The 23742-nt window shown below is 38.1% G+C and overlaps 2 protein-coding genes across 3 annotated transcripts in view; both read right to left on the reverse strand.

Annotated features, from left to right (window-relative positions):
- LOC123869126 overlaps positions 1-10090 on the reverse strand; it is a 119573-nt gene extending 109483 nt beyond the window's left edge. The window contains exon 1 of the mRNA XM_045911876.1: positions 10066-10090. Within this exon, the coding sequence (XP_045767832.1) occupies positions 10066-10069 (4 nt within the window). The 5' untranslated portion in view covers positions 10070-10090. The remainder of the gene's footprint in view (positions 1-10065) is intronic.
- Positions 10091-12871: 2781 nt separating this feature from the next.
- LOC123869125 lies at positions 12872-23671 on the reverse strand. Of its 2 annotated transcripts, XM_045911873.1 has the most exons (9): positions 23420-23671; positions 23001-23092; positions 22700-22813; positions 22271-22332; positions 21865-21967; positions 21523-21592; positions 20738-20953; positions 18901-18905; positions 12872-12979 (listed from the first exon to the last, which is right to left on the reverse strand). In XM_045911873.1, the coding sequence occupies exons 1-8, from the start codon at positions 23508-23510 to the stop codon at positions 18901-18903; spliced, it is 753 nt and encodes a 250-aa protein (XP_045767829.1). In that variant the 5' UTR covers positions 23511-23671; the 3' UTR covers positions 12872-12979. The 2 variants fall into 2 exon arrangements, with proteins under 2 accessions (XP_045767829.1, XP_045767828.1); XM_045911872.1 differs by lacking the exons at positions 12872-12979; positions 18901-18905 and having other exon boundaries at positions 20366-20953.
- Positions 23672-23742: the final 71 nt, after the last annotated feature.

Raw genomic sequence — 23742 nt, forward strand, 5'->3', positions numbered from 1 at the left:
TGCCATACAATAAAAATATAAGGAAATAAGTACCTTATTTATTATCTTATAGTAGCTTTTAAATATATTTACAACTAGCTAATGCCCACAGCTTTGCTTGCGTGGATTTAGGTTTTTGAAAATCCCGATCCTTTCATTTCCCAGAACAAAAGTTGCCTCTCCGTAATAGCCCGTCCCCGGGATGCAACTTGTTTCTGTATCACGTAAGAACATTTAAACGGATGATCCTTTTCAAATTCCGAGGGATCACCAGGATTTAGGAATGCAATTTCTTACAGCATCAGGGTTGAGGTCAACGACAAAGTATTTACTTGGTATAGATACCTTCAATATCAATTAATAATCGACACTTTTTAAATCCCATTAGCTTTAGTAGTCAGGTCCCCTGCAACATCAGGATTGAGGAGTTGGAATCCAAATTTTTTATTGAACAATGTCGCAAACTTTCTTTATCGATTAAAAAAACTAGCCAAAATTACGCAGTTAGGTTACCTGCCAAATTTCATGGTTTTGAGTCAACGGGAAGTACCCTAGAGGTTTTCTTGACACACTCGACAGACAGAGAGATAGACAACAAAGTGATCCTATAAGAGTTCTGTTTTTCGTTTTGAGGTACGAAACCCTAGAAACGTAGGAACGGCATTCCGAACCAGTGGTAAATTTTTCTGACCAAAAAACACTTTGAAGTTTACCTAAAAGTTTACAGGAATAAAAATTTATCATTGTACTCCATTCCATTTCATTCTATTCCATTCTGTTCAAAGATAAATAGATTATAAAAATATTTGTCACCGAAACAATAATTTACGATACATCAACCAATATCAATTTTACTGATGACAATCTGACTATTACCAAAGTGAACGACTACTATAATATCTATTATATACGACTAACATAATATGTATTATAAATTGTGTGCCGTTTGCATTCTCACTAAGTTCTCATTAAGTTTGTTTTATTTGGTTAAACTTTCTGGCATTTATATTGTTATGACGTTTAATTGGCAAACAGTCTGTTTATTGGCTGAAACTCAAAAATTCAGCCAATCACAACAAATAAAATATTTTAATAATGATTGATGCAGCTTTCTGTAATCGAAAACAAAATATTTGACATTAACTTGAATGTGACAGTGATTTCCGAGTAGGGTTGCCAGAGGCCCCGTATTTTACTGGTTACTGGTTGGTATTTCAGGATACAGAAACCCGTAATTATGAAAATAAAATATGGGGCAAATAAAACTAAATATTTTTAGGGTTCCGTACCTCAAAAGCAAAAAGGAAATAGGATCAATTCGCTGTCTGTCTGTCTGTCCGTCTGTCTGTCTTTCCGTCTGTCCGTCTGTCTGTCTGTCCATCTGTCCGTCTGTCCGTCTCTTCGTCTGTCATGTGTTCATGAACAAATATTAGTATTTTCAATTTTCAAAGTAACTAAATATTAAATCAAGTGGGTTATTATATGAAAGGACTTTACCAGTACATTCTAAGACAGATTTTTATTTATTTTTATGCATATTTTTTTTAATGCATAACAGTTTTGATTTCTTGTGTAAAATGTCGAAAAAAAATACCCGAATACGGAACCCTCGGTGCGTGAGTCTAACTCGCACTTGGCCGGTTTTTTACAAATTCAGCCGGGCTGGCTTGCGAAACCAAACGCTGACGTTATGTCCAGTAGAAAGAATACATATTTTCCTTGTGCGACAATGCGTAGAATAATACCTGCGTAGCCGAAACCCACTCGATTTTGATCATGGCCGTAGCCAAAGAGGCGGAGGTTGGTTTTAGGATCTAAGCCTTTTTTTATACAAGTTAGCCCTTGACTTTAATCTCTCCTAGTGGTAATAGTGCAGTCTAATTTCTTGGCCGGTAGGGCCATACTAACCATATAACTAGCCATGACCCAAGCCTCCCACCAGACCAGAAATTTAGAAATGGCCACTGCGTCTGGGAGACCGTCAAAAACCTAAACCTAAAATAATACTTACACTATTTCTTGCATTTGCTTACCAATTTTTTTTGGAAATATATCAAACATTTCGCGCTCGCTTCACTCGCGTTTTGAATTTGTATTACTTGGTGTATGCCCCGCAATTTCGTCTGCATGAATTTAGGTTTTAAAAAATTCCGTGGGGGATTTTCCGGGATAAAAAGCTTATGTTCGTTTCTGGGGTGCAAGTTACCTCTGAATAGTAAGTATCAAAATTTTGGTAAAGAAGTATCTTGCTATGGCTAAACTCGTTTCCCTTTCACTTATTTTTTTCTGTATTGAACCAAAAACACTTACGCTCACTGCGCTGCGCTTTTTCATTGTTGTATTTTATTCCACTATCAAATTGAAAGGCGAAATTCAACTAACCAGGTAATTAGCCCATAAAGTTGAGCGAACGTATTTTTCCTCATGACAGGATTCAGTTCCGGCCCTGATAAAACCTCTCCCGAAATCAATTCCTGGCTACGGCCATGGTATTGATACTTTGAAGGTGGAATTACAAGTTAAATGTAATTTTAAGTTAACATGCAAAGATTGTATGCATGAAATGTATAACATTTTATTTTACAAAATGAAGAGTTTTTAAAAACTATTGAAATAAATAAATAATCTTTTATTTAAAACCACATTGCAAACACAGTTCATCGATCAAGACCCGGCAACATACAGAGAAAAAATACAAAACATACAAATAAACTGAAATACCTAAATAAGCTTTCAGAGAGAACCACCGCCTATTTCTTCAAATACAATAATAAACAATACAATAATACAACAATATATAAGAAACAATGTCTCCCGTAAACAAATCTAAACCCCGTATTTTTGATGGTGGTAGCCTGTAAATCTAAAAGAGGCAGGTGGCAACCCTACACCTACCCTACACCTAGACAGAATGAAAAATTTGTTTTCATTACTCGGCAGGCCTACTGCCAAAGTTTGACAGAAAGTGTGGCGGTAGTTGTGACCTCTGATTGGCCGACTCTCTTTCACTATTTGCTAAAATTGATGATTGCAACAACAATTTTTGCTTTTTTGTAATCGAAAACAGAACACGGACGTCAAACAGGTTGACTAATTGCAATCATTTCTGACCGGCTAACATTGTTCCGCTAGTGGCTCAAACTCACTGTCGCAGCAAGAACATGGTAAATTCAGTCAATCACAGCAATTTGAATTGGTTATCACAAATGTACCGATCTAGGAACCGAGAATGCACGAACCAGGGCAAATAGAGATAAGAACAATAATATCATACGTAGGAAATCGACGGGGGCTCGTTGACAAGTATCCTCTTAAACAAACGCCCGTTTGCGACCCCTTCCATCAAGCTAGTTTGTTTGCTAAACCTAAATAAACAACATCGTTCTTTTCTCGCTTATATTTGTTATTTTGATGCTTCGATCGGAATTGCCCCTTGTTATGACGTTGTTTTCAAAGTAATAAATTATTATTTCGGTTATGATTTTGAGAGAAACGGTACAAATAACCAAGTGGAGCATAAGTAGAGCAATAAATTTACCTATCTACTCTACACGGTGGCCTAGCTGTTGAGATGTCAGCCTTCTGTTCGGAGGTTAAGTGTTCGATCCTGGGTACTAAACATAATCCTCCGCCTTCTTCATCCACCCGCTCCCCGCCACCTTTTTCAGATTATTTCAGGTCCAGCGGGTTTGAGGTCGTCCTACACTTCACTTACCGGTCTTCACTCCAGAACACGTCTGCCCTATTGGCTGTTGGTTCTGCGACAGACACTGCCATTTCAGCTTTCTAATACTTTAACCTATCAACCACATTATTATCCGAAAATAATTCTTATTATTGACTAGCTGATGCCTGCAACTCCGCGTGGATTTACGTTTTTCAAAATCCCGCGGGAACTATTTGATTTTCCGGGATAAAAAGTAGCCTATGTGTTAATCCAGGGTATAATCTATCTCCATGCCTTTCAGTCAAATCTGTCCAGTACTTTTTGCGTGAAGGAGTAACAAACATACACACACACATACACACATACACACAAGCTTTCCCCTTTATAATATTAGTGTGATTAACTGGGCTTCTGATTATCAGCATTGATGAATATACAGCGCCGAGAGACATCAGTGGGCAGTGGATAGACCTCAAAGTTGAAACAATTATACGCCCAGTACGATGGCAACTCACAGCAGACTGAGGCACCATTGGTACTTTGTTTGAGCACAAAATTAAAACCATTTTGCTCACGAAATAAAAGCTTTCGTACTCACACTTCCACCGACAAAGCTAAAAATTCAAAGGCTTAGTAATTTAAAAATAGGAATATTTTAGTGAAGTGAAACAAACTTAACGATATTTTTAGCTGAAAAAGTATTTTGAGTTCTACCTTTAGAATGTAAACCTTACTGTCAGAAATCTAGAGTTCTGGTCTCTAGCTAATCAATGAAACGTTTATTGATTTCGAAGAAATTTTTACAGGTTCGTAGATGCAAGGAGTGATTAAAATAATTTTTGATTTCGAATAAACCAAATATTCTACGAAACATGTAAAAAACTTGAACCAAGGAGCAAATTAAGCTGGTTCATAAAAGTGCACTACAGTACACTGTCGAAACACATTTTCGGTGGTTTGTCACATCCAATTTGATTGCGTTTAGCACCAGTTTATTTTACCTCAAGTATAAAAAACTGTCTTTAACGTAGATTCCCTTTTTTAGTTCGTAGGCGACCTGTAAACGAATGACCTTTCATATAAAGGTAGGTACGTATCGAGAAATGTCTATTACATATTTTAAGCAATGATGAGTTAAGTGTTTAACTAGTGTCCTGACGAGGCATTAAATGATCAATTTTTCAATATCCGTATAGAAACCTAATAATAATTTTAACCTTTCTTTTTTCCTACCTATTTATCTAGTTAACACTCGAAGGGGTAAACCAAAACTTTTTATCGACTCTCACGTTCCGGAGGTACCCTAAAAGAAAAGATAGATAAAAACTTTTGCACACTAAGCATGAAATAATCAACACAAAAGGAAGAAAAAGAAAAAAAAACTAAAGACAATTGTATGCAAAGGCAGCCTTAGATCTTTATTTACCAATCTGTATGTGATGATTTAATAATGTATCGATACTTTAGTAGCTCGATGTTATCACATCACTAAACGTCACAGTCGTCACTAATGACTGCAAACCTTTAGCGATAAAATCTGCACGACACGTCATTGTCATGGAGAGCAAGCGAACGTTTCCCAGACTTCTATAATCACAAAGACTACCAAAATTTTACTTTAAAACTATAACAATAGAGTGTATTTCGCTTTGTAACGAACGCCCATTAAATTTCTTCGTTGTGGAACCTAGCTCTTTGTATGAATAGCAAAATGTTGAAGGGTTTTATGTAGAATACAACGCGGTATGAAGATCAGTCGAGGGATGATACTTGAGTGAATCAAATAGTATTTGAAAGGAGACTTATAACAAAGTACCTGATGTGGTGAGAGTCGAGTGCGTTTCTTGACATGATAATTAGATTATTGTAGTCACTCATAGAGCGTTTTGACAATTTATTATTGCATAATTCCAAACCAAAGGATTATAGGATATACTTAGTACGAATTCACATCTATGCTAATATGAATGGTAAAGTGTTTTTGTTTGTTTTTTTGTCCTTCTTTCACCTTGGCTTGGTTAGCCAAGCAACCAATCGACTTGATTTTTGGCATAGAGACAGTTGAAAGGACTCTTTGAAGAACTCTTTAATTTTCCGGGATAAAAAGTAGCCTAGTGCTAATCCAGGGTATAATCTATCTCTATTCTAAATTTCAGCCCAATCCGTTCAGTAGTTTTTGCGTGAAGGAGTAACAAACATACACACAAACTTAATAAGTGTGATCTAAATCCACGCGGGCGAAGTCTCGGGCATCACCTAGTTTCTTAATAAAATGTAGTGTAAGTTTTTAAGGACACAATCGGAGTTGGCGTAACTTTAAATACGATAACTCAGAACTTTTTACCCAACTGTACCAGTTGACAAGTGTAAATTAAAAATTTTCAACACCCCCGACAAATCATTTTCAAATAAATAATTATGTATATCTAGGCAACGTCCATCTTGACAGCTTGACATTTGTCAATTGACACTTGAATATTATGAACCTAAGGGTTATCTAACCTTCTTTTCTACAAGAAAACTAGAAAATAGCTGATAACTTTTAAAAGGCAGAACCAATTTTTTTGGATTATAGCTAAGAACACTCTCGATCAAGCCACCTTTCAAACAAAAAAAACTAAATTAAAATCGGTTCATTCGTTTAGGCGCTACGATGCCACAGACAGATACACAGATACACAGATACACAGACACACAGATACACACGTCAAACTTATAACACCCCTCTTTTTGGGTCGGGGGTTAAAAAGAGGGTAACTTTTTTGTAATGTTTAAACTCCCGTATTGTATCGTAGTGGGGTATCATATAATATGAATGTGCTTTATCTGTACATTCTATTTTTTTAAATATACTCCGTTTCAGTCCTTTCCACTCGACAGGTGTGCATTGCATCTAAGTACAAACACTAGAGCCTTTGTAATTGAGGTATATCATACAATATCCAAAACAGGATGATATAGAATATTGATGGAGGTAATCTAGGCCAAACCTGCCCACAGGCTGTGAGTTGTGACGAAATAACAACATAGGTAAACATCGACGTCCCCTCGGGGACAAATTTATAGCGTCTTAGATACCGTAGTGTTTGACTTGAGGTCTCAAATCTGAATATATCATGCGTTCAAACACCTCGCTCATAGGCGATATAGACCTGAATTTATTATTTAAATTAATCCAGCCGTAGACAGTACCTATAGAGTTATAACAATAGTTTGTATGGGAGGAAATTCTGAAAATCCTTACTTAGTCAGGGCTTATGTTATAGAAGAGCTTACTAAAGGCCGGTTCACACCAAGCACGTACACGTGACACTTGCTTGTGACGCGCGTGAAATAACTGCACGCCTTACGTCTACGCGAACGTTCACGCCACGCCACGCAAACGGTATGCCATGTCTCATACAGTTTCATACATTACAACGCAATGGTACGCGCTACGTCTACGCTTACGCAGCCTGTGTGAACGAACTATTCGATTCTAAAGCGTTAATATGTCAGTCAGATAGCTTGTCCCTGTATAAGTAGTAAGAAGTAGATGTCTTTTCAATGTTTAAGTTTTTAAGTGTTTCGTACAAAAAAAAGATGTAATACCTAGGCGGTCCCATAATGAATTGGCCTAGCTATGAAATAGTCAACTAAATGAGATGAAACCAATTTTATTTTTCTATGTAATCTCCACTAATATAAACACACTTTTGACATCTGAGAACTAACATCTCTAAACCTTCATAAAAGTGACTTCAATCTTTGTCTTCAAAATGACTAAAGACGGCCGCCTGCAACTCTTCATCGTTTGAAAATTTCCTTCCTCTTAAGCCCCGCTTTAAATTTGGGAACAAATAATAGTCTGACGGGGCCAGGCCTGGACTATACGGTGGATGTTCCAGTTCCGTGAATCCGCATTCACAAACTGCAGCCTTCGGAACACCGGCAGTGTGAACGGGTGCGTTGTCGTGGAGCAACAGGACGCTTTAAGACAACTTGCCTCTGGGCTTCTCCTTAATCGTGTCTCGCAGTTTATATAGTAATAAAGCACAATATTCGCCGTTTACGATTATATTACGTTTTTTAAATTCTATCATCAAAATCCCTTGAGAATCCCAATAGATTGTACACAAGACATTTTTGTTGGATTTTTGCACCTTTGCCTTTCTAGATGGCTTTTCACCCTTGTAACACCATTCCATTGACTCGCGCTTGCTTTTTGGATCATGATATAAGACCATAGTTTCATCACCAGTAAGTAGCCGCTCGATTACATTCTTTGGGTTTTCGTCCCAAAGACCTAAAAACTCGGTTGCACAGCGCACTCGCTCCTGTCTTTGGACAGCTGAAAGAAGTTTCGGAACTCATCTTGCACTAACTTTTTTCATACGAAGATGGTCATGGATTGTACGATGGATGGTACTTTTAGAGAGCCTAAGTCTAGCTGCAATTACTCTAATCTTCAAACGTCGGTCACTCAAAACCTCCTCTTCGATTACAGCAATAGTTTCAGGAGAGAGCACTTCCACCGGTCGACCGTCATGGCCGAAGTCTTCGGCCGTTTCTCTCCCGAAGCGAAACTCTTTCACCCAGTTTCTTACTGTGCTATACGAGGGGAAAGACTCCTTGTACACATCATCTAATCGTTTTTTTATTTGGGCGGGAGATAAGTCTTCTTTAAACAGAAACTTGTGACGTTTCGATATTCGGTTTTCGACATTTCCAAAAATCACGCGAATCTTGATGTTCAAACCACTGCTGAGCTGAGACTACGCTTTTCATGCCGATGCATGTTAGTATATAAAGTAACACGATAAACGTACTGTCCGATATAACATAACATGTATCGATATGTTGCTTAGAACTATATCAGGCCAATTCATTTTGGGACCGCCCACGTAAGTCCGTTTATAAAGCTTATCATAATATTATACGAAATGCGTGACATAAAGCTTCACCCACATGTGAGCGGTTGAAAGGGGAGTGTCAAATGAAACCGACACCGCGTGCCCTAGTAGCGACGATGTAGGTACACGATTTAGCTTCACGCGTAATCTCTGCATTCATTAAATTTATGAAAGACTGCAAAATAATAGCCAGTAGTTTATAAACAACAACATGCGTATAGTAAAGGTTGGGTCACATACGAGTTGATAGTTGATAGTTGCTAGTTTAGTGGTTTTTGTTTAAAACTTTATTTATTTTTTAGAACTTTTATACAATGTGTATAATATATCAGTCCTATCGTACCTTAAACCCAGATTAACCTAATGAGCACAGGGTTTAGGCCATAGTCCACATGGGTTTAATTATTAAAACTGCCATAACTCTTCCAAGTAAGCCCGCTTCCAATTCCTTATCTAAAAAAAAAAAAAAAAACTTAGACTGCATCCTCACTTACCACCAGGTAAGATTGCAGGCTAACTTGTATCTGAAAAAATAAAAAATAGTAAGTAGTCAAGTCAGATTTTTTCATTTAACCAGTGTAGCTGAAGCATAATTACATCATAACATACCGTGGTACACACCTCAACCGCACCCGTTGGTGGCGTTTCTAGATTTATTTTCATACGAAAATCACGTGAACCGCCATTCATAAGCGCGTATCATGCAACCAAATTACTTCGCCGTCCAATTCTGTTGATTATACCGGTATATCCGTATGAGTTTATGTAGATTAAAAAAAACCTTTTGACTCACTTTTATTATAATTGAGTTGTAGTTGCTGTCGTGACTCATCACACTAATATTATAAAGGTGTGTGTATGTGTGTATGTTTGTAAATCCATCACGCAAAAACTAACTTGACGGATTTGGCTTAAATTTGAAATGGAGATAGAATAGCATCCTGGATTAGCTACTTTTTATCCCGGAAAATCAAGAGTTCCCACGGTCTATGTATTAATCCAGGGTATAATCTATCTTCATTCCGAATTTCAGCCCAATCCGTTCAGTACTTTTTGCGTAAAAGAGTAACAAACATACACACACACAAACTTTTGCCTTTACAATCGGTGAGCAATGCCATCACGTAGATTCTAGATGATGGTATATATTATAACTGATTTTTTTATTTTGTTATTTGTTCTAAGAAATTCTATTACTAAGTATGGTAATAACCTGTAGAAGACCAAGAAAAACACTGATTTTCGTACCCTTGTGTCTACTGAATACCTACCCTTTTTTGTCTCTAGAGTTTATGTCGTATATGTTGATCACACAATAGGTACATATTATTATGATAAATTAAATTAAATACAGTAAAAATGCGTGAAAATTAAATACATGCACTTACCTGCAGGCATTCCAGGTATTCCTGTATTCGAAATGTAAAACCTCTTTGAATTCAGATAAAAAAGAAATAAAAATTCTACGTTTCAATTTAAAGTGCTTAATTTGATTTGGACGGTGTAACCATATGAAGTTGTACTTACCCATTATAGGAGCGTCAGTCCACTGTCCAGGACTCGACCGATACTGTACTTGGTAATGGACAAATCGAGTAATTAAAACCGGGTGGGGCGTAATCGAATGTGGTAAGCGTCCCAGTAGGTTACAATTACGATGTTGATGTGTTCGGGACACTGAATGATTACAAAAGTGTTCATTTTGAGTAAAAAATATGTTGATAAACAAGTGTATATTAAAAATTTATAACACCCCCGACAAGTGAAGGTTACAGTAACTAGAAAAGAGCTGATAACTTTCAAACGGCTGAATCGATTTTCTTGAATATAGCTAAGAACACTTTCAATCAAGCCACCTTTCAAACAAAAAAACTAAATTAAAATCGGTTATTAGTTTAGGAGCTACGATGCCACAGACAGATACACAGATACACACGGCAAATTTATAGCACCCCTCTTTTTGTGTCGGGGGTTAAAAATCTTTTTCCAAGTACGGAACCCTCGGTGCACGAGTCTGACACACCTTTGAATGGTTTTTTTATGAAAGACTTTCTAAAGAACATAGTAGGTAGTCTTGGAGAAATAAATAGATTATATTATAAGTCTTTGGGTAAACATAGACCTATTATACGGTAAAGTACATAATATTGTAGTCATAAGAAAACAAGAATCTCGTTGTGATAGAAAAAGCTTAATATTCCGAGGGCGATAGTCACCTTCCTTACTCTATTATGTGAAGTAGGTAAAAATTAAAAATCAAATTCAAAATATTTTATGGCTACCCGCTAATTTATGTTTTTAATTAGATAAACGCTATAATGCCAACACTTGGTCCAAGTGTGCGACTTAAGCGTTTTTAATAATAACTAACAACTGATTTAAAAATGCAAAAATATCTCAATGCATAATGCGTAAGAAATGAGATCTAACGTGCCATTTTAACTTCATGTGTTCATGCCAAAAGGACGATTCAATCCTTATTTTAAAGGTGAACCGAACGTTTGACATGACAGTGACCCACAGAGTTAGAATGGCGCGTGAGAAGTCATTTTGTACGGACTATACTTCTGAAAAGTACTGGGAGCAGGAATATGTGCCATCTGTCGATAAATTAAGTGCATATGGTCCAAGATTCCAGTATCTCCAGACCTTACTTATTTCCTGAGGAACAATTTTTGTTTTCAATTATTTATTTTACTTTCTTTACGTAATATTATGCCACTTGGCTCTTCTATGACTTAAGAATAAAAATATAAAAATAAAAACTTTAAATAATTTTATTTATCAGATGTGAGATGAAGTAGTATATTTATAAAAAAAACTGAATGTTTTTCTCTAAGTGTTTGACTATTTTTGTACAAAAATATCAGGTCAATCCGTTGCTACGTTTCAGCGTGATTGACGAACAAACCAACGAGTATACATACTTTTGCATTTATAACATGGGTAATAATAAAGGTACGTAACTTTTCTTGGTACCAAATACTGCAATCGATTTACGCTACTAACTTGTACTGTTGCAAAAATAAAATAATTTTCTTGGTAACTGGGTGTGGCAACTGGCAACATCACATTAAATAATATTATGTCATGATGCTATATTGAAAACACTATTGCTATGTTTACTACAATTATTTTAATCTAGCTATGGTTTCATTTTAAGTTAAATAATTTTAGTGTTAAACCAGAATAAAAGGTGATGTTGATGACTTTATAATTATTACACAGTTGCAAGGACATTGTTTTGTAGAAACAACATCCCCTGCTGGATGATCCAGTTATCATCATCATGATCAACCCATAACCGGCTCACTACTGAGCACCATGTTTCACTGAGTTTCTCCTAAATCAGAAGGGTTTAGTCATAGTCCACCACGCTGGTGAATTAGTGTGGATTGGCAGACTTCACACATCTTTGAAAACATTATGGAGAACTCTCACGCGTGCAGGTTTCCTTTCAATTTTTTCTTTTCCATTATAGCAAGTGAAAACATTTCTTCAAAAACCATTTTTTTCAAATTTCAATTTCTTTACAAACCCAGCTATCCCGCTTCCTTTGCAATCCCGCTATCCAGGTATTGAAAAAAAAACCAGTATTAATACCGGTATTGAAAAAAACCGGTATTTGGAAGCCCTACCTAAGGACCTCCTGAACAGGAGGCTTATGTCTTCAATTATATTATCGTCAAATAAAAAATGTCTAGTACAGATGAAACCTCTTTTTAACCGACTTCCAAAAAAGGAGGAGGTTCTCAATTCGTCGGAATCTTTTTATTTTTTTTTTTTTATTTTTTATGTATGTTCCCCGATTACTCAAAGACCCCTGGACCGATTTGGATTTTTTTTTTGTTTGAAAGGGTATACTGTGCAGGTAGTCTCATATAAATTTGGTGAAGATCTGATGAATATCTTCGGAGATGGAGAACAGAACTCCTCAATGGATAAGAGCAAATTGCTCGCGATCAGTGTAATATCTTAGTTAACAGTAGGGTTTTAACTGGGCATAGCATATTATAGTACAGTGGGGCCACTAAAAAGTGTGAAATAAAAAATTTTCAAAAGAAAAATAAAACCGACTTCAAAAACCACAAACACTAAAAAAAACTTTTGTTTAGCTACACGTGTAATGTACCTAGGTATGAAGTCGGGCGCGCTTCACTCCTGGACTTCTAATTTTGTTTTAATATGCTCGCTCGACTTCATACCTAGGTAAATTACACGTGTAGCTAAACAAAAGTTATTTTTTACTTTTTAGTGTTTGTGGTTTTTGAAGTCGGTTTTATTTTTCTTTTGTAATTTTTTCCATTATAGCTAGTGAAATTTAATTGAAACATTTCTTCAAAAACCAATTTTTCTTTACAAACCAACCCCGGGATCCCGGTATTGAAAAAAAAAATCCGGTATTAATACCGGTATTGAAAAAAACCGGTATTTGGAAGCCCTACCCCTGACCTCCTGAACAGGAGGCTTGTCTTCAATTATTATCGTCAAAAAAAAAATGTTATAGGTACTAGTACAGATGACAGTCTTTTACAATACACGAACTGTATTGAAATTCATAAGACGCTATATTATAAAGAGTAACGGAGCGGAAGAGTGTAGCGTAGGTGTCTGAAACTTGTTCGTTTTAGAACATGTTCCCATGTGTGAAGGATAAACAGGAATACGGTGTAACGTGTTTTGAAATACTTGAACCTTGAAGCGAGTTTTGAATAGCGAGTTTGCAACTGACTATATTAATCCAACTATTGACCGGCCCCAGCATCGCAAGGGGAGCCGTTTTCTATACCATCACTTTATAAGTTACCCATTTTATAAATGTGAAAGTGTGTTTGTTTGTTAGCTTGTCTGTTTATTGGTTTGTTGATTTGTCTTTCAATCACGCTGCGACAGACCAACGGATCGGCGTGATATTATGTCATATAGTTAAAACCCTGGAGTGTGACATTAGGCTACTTTTTCCTACTTTTACTTACCTACTTCTTTCCATGGAAAGAGTATGGAAAAGATAGGCTCGTTTGTGATTGCTTGATCACACAAAATTGTTAACGCCTACTTATATTTTGTCTTTGTCATTTATATGGAATTATTACGTAACAGCGTATGGAATAACCTAACCCGATAACTGGCGATGTGTGGCACAGCTTTCAAAAAATAAACGGTTTTTCTTTCTTTCTTTCAACTTCAACACCTAACCCCAACTAAACCAACATGCGTTTTAGCAGATATTCTGAACTTAGATGGGTCCAATTTTGAACTCCCGCTATCCATCAGGCCTGATCATTAAGCGGCGAGCTATCAATATCGAATAAAATATAAAAAAGCAAATAAACGGGCGAAAGTAATACACTTTAATCGAGTGCAATCTATAAAAGTTTCCACCATTGTGCGAGCTCGGCCCAAGTTCCGGGGATCACGTATCGTTTTTATACCCCGGGGCTGGCGGGATTCTCCGAAACTTTTCATATAATTGCCCTATATCATGACCTACATTATGAGTTACGTATTTCCACGACTTTTTTGAACTGCGATTTATTTTAGCGTTTAAACTATCGTGAGTGGTGCTCATCCACACTAATATTAAAAATGCGATAGTGTGTCTGTCTGTCCGCTAGTTTTTCACGGCCCATCTATTTAATCGTTTTTGATGTGGTACAGGTGGATGTGGAGGTACTGGAATTGGTCCAAAAAGAGAGAGAACTCATGTCCACTATCATGCGAAGGAAGCTCGCTTTCTTTGGGCATTTACAGAGAGGAGGACAATTGTCATTCCCGAGATTAGTGTCGGAAGGGAGAATTGCAGGCAAAAGAGCTCAAGGTTGCCAAAGACGCAAATGGTTGGACGATATAAGGGGGTGGACAGGGTTTAGTTACCCGTAGTTGAAAGAGGCGGCTTTAAATAGAGAAGCTTTTCGGATGATGATCGCCAAACTTTGTTTCGAAGAAGGCATACGATGATGATGATGATCTAGTACAGAGATATCTTGCATCCTGGAGAAGTAAAAAGGCTTCTTTTCATACCAGTTAGAGTTCCCACAGGATTTTCAAAAATCTAAATCCACGCCAATGAAGTCTCGGGCATCATCTATTTGGTACAGAACTACCTTCCAGAGGGGAGAAAGGTTTTGACCACTGTCCACCACACTGGCTAAGTGCAGATTGGCAGACTTCACACAGCTTTGAAAACACTATGGAGAAAACACTTTCTCGGGGTAAATAATGCTGACCCTGAAATCAAATCTTTTACACGCCACTGTTATAGCATACATACAATTGAATAGCAGATTCTACTGCAAGGAGTAGGAAAAGAGCCTAAATACCTAACGATATTAACCTAATATTTTCAAAATAATCAATTTACCACACAAATTGTTGCTTCGACAGATTCCGAAAAAAAACCTTTTTACATTGAAAGGGTTTAATTGAAATCGTGTAACGTGCGTGCGCCACGTTTAACGTAAATCAAGATAGAAGGGTGTAATGCGACAGGCGCGCGGAAATAATAATCACTGATGCTTCCTTTATAACGATACGACAACGACCCGATTTTTTTTCTTCGCGTAGTAGAGCTTGTGCCACTTATATTATGTCAAGCCTTGAGTTGTAAATGATAGAAGTGTATAGTCTTGATGGAGGGATACAGTAAAAAAGTCAAATATAGGATTAGTTAATTGTAGCGTTAAAGTGGCGAAAATTAAATTGCTTCAAAAACAAATCGGCCTGCCTAGCCAACCTAATTCAGAGATTCGACTGTTTTTCTATAAAAGCATACTGTTTGATAATATATAATAAACAATTTGATATTCAGTTAAGCACATTTTAATAAGGGCTCGTCAATTAAACTTTATTCGGTTAAACATTAACTGGTTCACTTTTGTGAAATGATGTCACCCTGCAAGCCTTTATGGTCACACTAACGGATTCAAAGCCCAGTCAATCTGAGAAAAGTTTCTTCGAACAATTCCTTCGCAAACCAAAAAGCGTTATGACATCATTTTCATTTCGTGTTTGCGTTTTACTAACCATTTTTGATGTCAAATGCCATTTTTCGTTCTGTCAAAACTGACGAAGAGGTTTCATTTCCAAAATCGTCTCGTTCTCGCCTCGTAGGCTCAATAATGTCCCAAAACGGGAAAAATCCGCCGACCCTGCGCTCGGTAACCTAATTCAGCGAGTTGACGGCTGTTAGAATGGGCTCGGTATAATCTAATTCTGGTACTTCGCGTACTTGTAGCATGCGCTCAGTAAGTAATTTATGGTATTAAATAATTTGTTTATAATTTGAGTGCTGGCTGGCGTATTGCGGTTCACTGCAGTGGTTCTGATAGAAAGTTTTTGCACATAATCTCATTAGGTTTCCGTGTATTTTATTATTTTGTATGCGATTTTTTCGCGTCATATAGTTAATTATGTAAAGCATAAGCCTGCGCTGTACATCCGTTCCGTTTTTGACGTGACAACGTCTAATAATTCGATAGAGCCGGCTGCACGCACGAAAAAACATGACTCATGCGCGGCGTTACCTCGCTGGCGTTCCATGTAAGGCTTGAAGTGCAAGCGAAAGCGCGGAACGAGCGAAAAAGAAGCACAATCGGCCTTTGTTGTCACGTTCAACTATCGTCAGTAAACCGACTTTACAGACAACCAATTTTTTTTTGTTTTTAATCTTCACACGTGGATAGGCTTAGTGTGGATTTATCTTAGACCATACACATACTATATGTTTTTTTAATCTACCTATTTAAATAATGTAGTTTAGTATATAGTCTTTACTACAGGATATAGACATAGTATTAGACTATTGAAGAGACTTCCACACGCCACAGTCTTGCGCCGCCTGAATTCAGCGGCTCCCTGTGACTCGTTTGTTGTCGTCTGTCCACCAAATGAGGGATCTGCCAATTAGAGTACTTTTCCATGGTATATGTAGCGTAATATAACTAATTCACGCAATGCAATCCAAGCACAAAACAAAATACCTACTGATTTACCTACCCCGTGTACGACAGAGCCTGAATAATTTTCCTCGCTTCCTTCAAAAAGTTATAAGGATAGATCTTAATTCAGAAATCACTTGTTAGACTTCCAGTAAAATGGCTTTCAGGGTAACTCCACCATCCTATCTGGAAGGTACTATTAAATATTATGTGGTCCTATCTTAATTTATCCACGCGGCGCGAAGGATAATGTGCGAAGTTTTCATTCCATGAATAATATACTAGCACATTACACCCCCTCTCCCCCCCAGTCCTGCTGTATATCATGTCGGATATATCTCATAAAGCAGGGTTACTGGTTCAGCTGATGTATTTCGTACACCTAAGTGCACTATGTGCTAACTAAATGTTAAACTAAAATGGGTCAGTCACAGAGTTTAAATTAAGTGGAAACCATTGATGTCGGACGAATCTGTGGTGGTAACGTACTGAAAGGTTTGAAGGATAATAAATAAATGGTTCTGATACGTTTACAGTATTTTTGATAGTTAAACCCGTATTAGTTGCTGACTTAAAATAGTTAACACCTACTGAGAATTTTGTCTCTATAATTTGTATGTATTACTAGCTGATACCCGCGACTTCGTTCGCGTGAATGTAGGTTTTTTAAAATTCCCGTGGGAACTATTTGATTTTCCGGGATAAAAAGTAGCCTATGTGCTAATCCAGGGTATAATCTATCTCCATTCTAAATTTCAGCCCAATCCGTCCAGTAGTTTTTGCGTGAAGGAGTAACAAACATACACACACACACACACATACACACACACACACACACATACATACACACTTTCTCCTTTATAATATTATATTGTGAAGTTACACTATCTTGTTTCCGCAGAGAGAGTATAGATTGGCAAAAGTCACTTATGCAAGCTAACTGAAACTCACATTTTAACTACATTGAGCCAGTTCACAAGTAAGTACAGCAGTCCCGAACCGAAAACACAAATTTCAAGAGCTCCTGATTAGCATTTTCATTAAAGTCGGTTTTATTTTTGTTCAAATAACACCGTTAAAGTTTTGTCAAAGTCTTGGAGCTCCATATTATACCTACTCGTAAAGTTATCTCCTTTGCCACCGTGTTAAGCCTGCTCTTCACTCAACCGCGACGCGCAGCGAGTTCCTATGAAAATAGAAGCCCGGATGGGCTCGAAACTAGTCTTGCTTACATCAACTAAATACGTGAGTATAGCCGTAACAACCTATACTATAATTAGTCACTTCTGATCTACATCATTCCTTTTTTCTTGAACTGGACGTTTTGGCCCACTGAGTACAAATCTAAACTCACTTCCAAGCAAAAAGACCTAAAACTATGCTAAAATTGAGCCCAAAGTTCAACACAAACGCAGTAAAGGGTCAACACCTTTCTTTCATTCAGTTTTCTGCTCTTCCTCCTCCATTTTGTGCTCGTCAGCTCTTCAATTTTTGTCGCGCTGACTTCTGGCGTGTGAAGAGCGGGCTTTACAAGAACTTGTATGAAACACGTATCGTTTTTATGTGTTCTAACTTTCAAGGGCTTACAAAAGCTCCAATATGACTTAAATCTAAAGTTCGTACCGATAAACGTAATAAACTCGCGATCAAAAACTGGGCTCAGCAACTGGGTCGGTTATTGAAACAAAAACTATTGTGACCCGGATACTTTGCTCGCTAGTTATAAAACTTTATTTTATCGATACATTAAAACAGATTATTATTTTTATGATTTACTAGATGATGCCCGGTCTTCATCCGCGTGGATTCAGGCTTTTTTTTAAATCCCGTGGGAACTTTGATTTTTGGGATAAAGAGTTGCCAATGTTAATTTCTAGGATGCAACTGCAAGATACCTCTATACTAAATTTCATACAAATAGGTTAAACGGATGGTCCTTTAAGAATCCCGTGGGAACTGTTTGATTTTTCCGCGACAAAAAATAACCTATGTCCGTCCCCGGGATGCAAGCTATCCCTGTAAGACATATACACACTTCACATTTAGGTATACTATACATTTAATATTGTCATCGTCATCATTCTCGACCTATAGACATCCACTGTAGGGCATAGGTCTCTTAGGGTATTTACACTCCATGGTCTTGCGCCGCCTAAATCCAGCGGCTCCCTACGATTCATTTGATGTGATCTGCCCACCTAGTAGAAGGTTCCGGTTTGAGGCGGACATTAGCACTTGGGATTTCAATGTGACTCTATCGGTTTATCAAACAATGCTAGGATAAAAACTAAATAAACAGACAAATTATCAAAACTAAATAATAGTCGGTATACCATACCACTATCACTTTCCATACCTAGATATTTCTGGTTACATTGTACCAAGCTGTTTCCTACTTTAAAACATCACAAAATTATTTACTTACCTATTCTTTGCATGGAAGCGAATGAAATACCCTACGATATGCACTTTTCATACCGCTTTCCATGACCAGATATTAAGTACTGGTCAAAATTTTCTAAGCTGGTTAGATATTATGTAGGTACCTACTAACAAACTGCACAAAATTATTTATTCCTTGCAAGGAAGCGAATGAAATACCCTACAATATGCACTTTTCTTTGAATAAAAATGTCCTTACAATAAAGGAAAAGTTCCCCGGGAGCGCGCTAAGTTGATTCCGGGGACTGTCAGGAGTTAAGATCGAGTTAGTAATCTAATTGTGTGACTTGGATGTAACTTGCTTATAATATTATTATTTCATTAGCAAACATTTTGCCACTTCCGTTAACTACATAGTATTAACTAGATAATGCCCGCGGCTACGGTCGAGTGGTTTTTTTTTAATTTCGTGGGAACTCGTTGGTTGTCCGGGATAGAAGTAGGTACTACTTAGTCTATGTCCATCTCGAATTTCGAATTCTATGAATGTGAGACCGCTTCACGCTTGACCAGTTTTTCGCATTTTTTTTGTCTCGTTTACATTTATTTTATTTTATCGCAAGCTTTGGCAATCTGTAAGACCTTGTCCAGAAGGAGCGAATTCGCTGCGAAACGTTTCGCGCGAATTCTTACGCGCGTTACCGAGATACTAAGCGCCAATACATCGCGCCAACAAGCAACGCGCGAATTCAAAATACGCTCGTACTACGCCAGACTCTCGACTTTCGCGTGATTCGCGCGTAATGCGCGCGAGTCGAGATACTAGGGACGCCTTGTTGCGCCCAGTTAACGCGCGAACTCCAGACTCCAGAGCGAATGCACGTATCCAGGGTAATCCGTCCCCAAATGCTCGCGCGTAGGTACGCTCTTTCTGGGTAAAACGGTCGCGCGTGATACGCACGAGAGAATCGCGGCGAATACGCTCCTTCTGGACAAGCTCTAAGTGGGTCTACAATTTTATTATTGTTGTGCAGAATACTACCTATAATAATTTTAAGCTTTTAATTTTAATTGAAAATCATAATTATTGTAACTTATTGACTGTCCTAATTAAATTGAGTAAATAAAACAAAGTAGATAATATTGTAAGGTTTAATTTTTACACGAGTAAATCAAACTATTAACGTTTCTTAAGGTGCATGAGACGGGTCTGCCCACGAAATACAAATTTAATTTGGTTTTACGCAATTTGTAAATTAATAAGACAAAGTAGGCTTATGGTATTCTAATACCAACAATGGCAGTATCATCTTTCACAGGATTACATAAAAATCTTTACTTGAAAGTGTTCAGTTTAAGAAATTTATGAAAATAAACTTACCATCATTACCTATATCAAAATAATTTCTTAAACTGGACACTTTCAAGTAAAGATTTTTATATAAACCTGTTAGGATACTGCCATTGGCGCAATTAAAGTGCCATGAGCCTGCTTTGTCGTATTAGTTTATAAATTGCGAAAAACCAAATTAAATTTGAATTTCGCGGGCAGACCCGTCTTATGCACCTTAAATAAAACAAGGTGAAACGGGACGATATTCATCATGGCAGCGATAGACGCGCTGAGTGGCGCTAAACGTGCTGAGCGGCACGGCAAGCGCACGCACAGCCACGCTCCACATGCACGAGGCGTAACGCAGCAATCGGGCGTGCTGCAGCTTCCAGCGCGTCACCCAGCAGTAACACGGCGGGATGCACCGCCTCACGCAGCGCTGTGCACGTTGCACCCACCAGCAGCAGTGGTGGACGCAACAACGCGTTGAAGGCCAGTACCAACAGGGGCTTGAGTAACGCATCGGACACGCCGCCTAGAAAATCACGCGCGCTGTCTGCTGTGCAGTGTACTAGCTGCAGGGCCACGTGCAATGGTGCAGCAATCAGCACGCGTATCGCGCCCAGCAGTTCACGCAGCAGCACGGCGCCGGGTTGTCCCAGTCGTCGCGCCACGCGCTCCACGTGCGACACGCGCACATCGCGCCGTGTGCACACCAGTGCCGCGCCGCGTTCGAACTGATACACCTCTATGCGGGCCATGTCTGCATCAAAGAAATTACAAATTTTAATAAGTGAAGACAAAATCACGTATAGCGGAGTAAATATTGTAAATCGACCGTTAGAAAGGGATTTTGGCTTCGTAGAGCGTTGTCTCTGTCACTCATACCTATGTGACGTTTTGTCGATCTCAACGATAGAGACGTTGCTCTACGAAACCGCTGTCTCTTTCTAAAGGTCGATGTGCAATATTTCCTCTCGGGTTAACTGTACACTTGTATTTTTGACACGTAATTCTGTAACTGTACAGACTACATGGATACTGGCGCGATGTTTACGCATCTTGGGGTAAAATGACACACACCTAAGTATATCTACGGGCTACGAACACGTAGGGTCAGTTAGAAAGCAATCCACCCGTCTACAGTCGCTTATACTGGCGGGTGTAAACCTAGCTTTAACGCTGTACCTATGCTTCAATAGGTATAATATGACAGCCAACCAGTCTTTCAATATTCTCTTATTCTTAGTCAGTCAATATATTCATAAGATGGCTATTACACTTTTGGCACCTCAGGGCATTGGAACGTGGGTACATATATTGTTCACGCACCTTTTCCAGAATCCAAATCTTGCGCTTTTAATCGGCTGACTTTATTCCATATAGTATTTTTCATGGTTTTCTATAAGCAAAAATAAAAACGTATTATAAGTAAGAAGTCAACCCACTGAAATGTAGTGTTAACTAGTAATATTTTATACTGTTAAGGGAACACCAATTGACAAATAATAAATTACTAAAATATTATAAAAATAATGTTTCTAAAGTATTCGTGCTAAAATAGTCTAAGAACTTATTAAATAAATAAATAGATATATCCACACGCTATATTGCATGCCTCTAAAAGTTAAACTGGACGTGTGAATTGGTAAGAAGCTGGTAAGAAGCGATCACCTGGCTGCCAGTGTAGCCCTTGTCATTAACATCTGGCATCGCTGCCGTGTAGAGCCCCGCCGCTTGCGCAGGCGCATTATTAAGTGACTGGACTTTATCCCATCTAAAACCAGTACGTCATGTAATGTTAATACAATATACAGGGTGTCACCAGAACGCTAGCAAAAACGAAGACAAGTGCTGATGATTAATGATATGATACCATAACAAAACTACGAAAAAAATCCTGTCATTTTAAAAGTTCACATTCAAAAAATAGATCACAAATAAAAAATTTGATTGACGCTAGAGGTCAACGAACTATCCGTAAATAGGCCACTCGAAGTCAATGCCGTGTCGTAGGTTGGACATTGACCCGTGTTTTACACGTTATACATTGCGGGTTTGATAAGCTGTGTGCACTCACAGTTGACGCTGCAGCGCAGCGAGCGCAGGCGCGAGCAGCGCAGCCGCTGCGTCGCCGCCCACCTGTCACAATCAATGATCAATATCATCAATTATTATCAATGATCTTTCGCGCAACAAACATGACAACAATACTTCATTGTTTGAACAGTAAGTTCGTTGTGCGCTTGCACAATGGACTTATTGTTCAATAGACGTATTCGTTTGCTGTTTGTGCGCATGTGCGCGATTCATGCATGTGCAGTTGTGCATGTGAAAAAAAAGTGAGTGGTTGTGAAAGTGTGTGTGTGTACGTGCGCACAAAAAATGCAAACGAACATGACTTATTATTGCAGTTATTAAAAATTATACATTTGTACTATCTAGGCTATTACTGAGAATTTCTTGACAGTAAACCCAATACCTAGGTATTTGAGAATGAACGTGATACCGTAAGAGGGGTGGGTGGTGTTTGTGGGGGGTTCGGCTTGTGCGTGGTGCGCGCGCGCTGAGGCGCTGCTGAGGGGCTCGACGCTGCGGCCAGGCGCTGCTTGTGTACCACCACCTGCATAAAATACTATATATGGTATACAAGGAACTTTTTAACTTTAAAAGGAAGAAAACTTTTTAACTTATCTCGCAAAATGATGGAAAAAACCCGAGTACGGAACCCTTGGTGCACGAGTCTAACTCGCACTTGGCCGATTTATATGTGCACTGCATCACAGGTGAATCGCAACTGACTAACTGACCTGAACGAATGATGCAGAGTTGTCGCTCGCGGCGCGCGCGTCCCCCGCGGCGTACGCGCGGCGCTCGCTGTCGCCGCTAGATATATCAGCCTCTGGAAGGATACATGTGTGAATCCTAAAAACATTGCACTCCTTTTTTAACCCCCGACCCAAAAAGAGAGGTGTGTACTGTGTATCTGTCTGTGGCATCGTAGCTCCTAAACTAATGAACCGATTTTAATTTAGTTTGAAAGGTAGCTTGATCGAGAGTGTTCTTAGATACAATCCAAGAAAATCGGTTCAACCGTTTGAAAGTTATCAGTTCTTTTCTAGTTATTGTAATAACCTTCACTTGTCGGGGGTGTTATAAATTATTAATTTACACTTGTTGAACAATCAAGTTAAATGCTTGGTTAAATGTAATACGATACTGTACAAACCTAAGCGAGGATTTTCGGTTTGAAATTCTCGAGCTTCGACTCCTCTGTTAGCTGTTAAATGAGAAATAAACTTCCGTGGTGAATGAGACATTGCGATGGATTTTTATAATACTAATATTATAAGTTCTCGATCGCGAACAGCTTGCACTTGTTTGTTGTGCTTTTAATAAAGAAAATGAAAGTACTGCGTGCTTACAAAGTAGAAACCATTATCAATTACACGCTACACGATAATTAATACACGATATATATGTTAATACGTTAAGACTGTAATTTTAGACGTTTGTCATTAATTTGTCATCGTCTTATAGATTAAGGAACTA

The sequence above is a fragment of the Maniola jurtina genome, chromosome 10, assembly GCF_905333055.1.
Source record: "Maniola jurtina chromosome 10, ilManJurt1.1, whole genome shotgun sequence".
Taxonomy (NCBI): domain Eukaryota; kingdom Metazoa; phylum Arthropoda; class Insecta; order Lepidoptera; family Nymphalidae; genus Maniola; species Maniola jurtina.

Excerpts from the sequence above, each read along its gene's own strand:
- LOC123869125 (XM_045911872.1), bottom strand. The coding sequence starts at position 23,510 with ATGTCTCATTCACCACGGAAGTTTATTTCTCATTTAACAGCTAACAGA. Across the intron at positions 23,093-23,419 it reads AACCGAAAATCCTCGCTTAG|AGGCTGATATATCTAGCGGC; the intron begins GTTTGTACAGTA and ends GTATCCTTCCAG. Across the intron at positions 22,333-22,699 it reads CACCACCCACCCCTCTTACG|GTGGGCGGCGACGCAGCGGC; the intron begins GTATCACGTTCA and ends TGATTGTGACAG.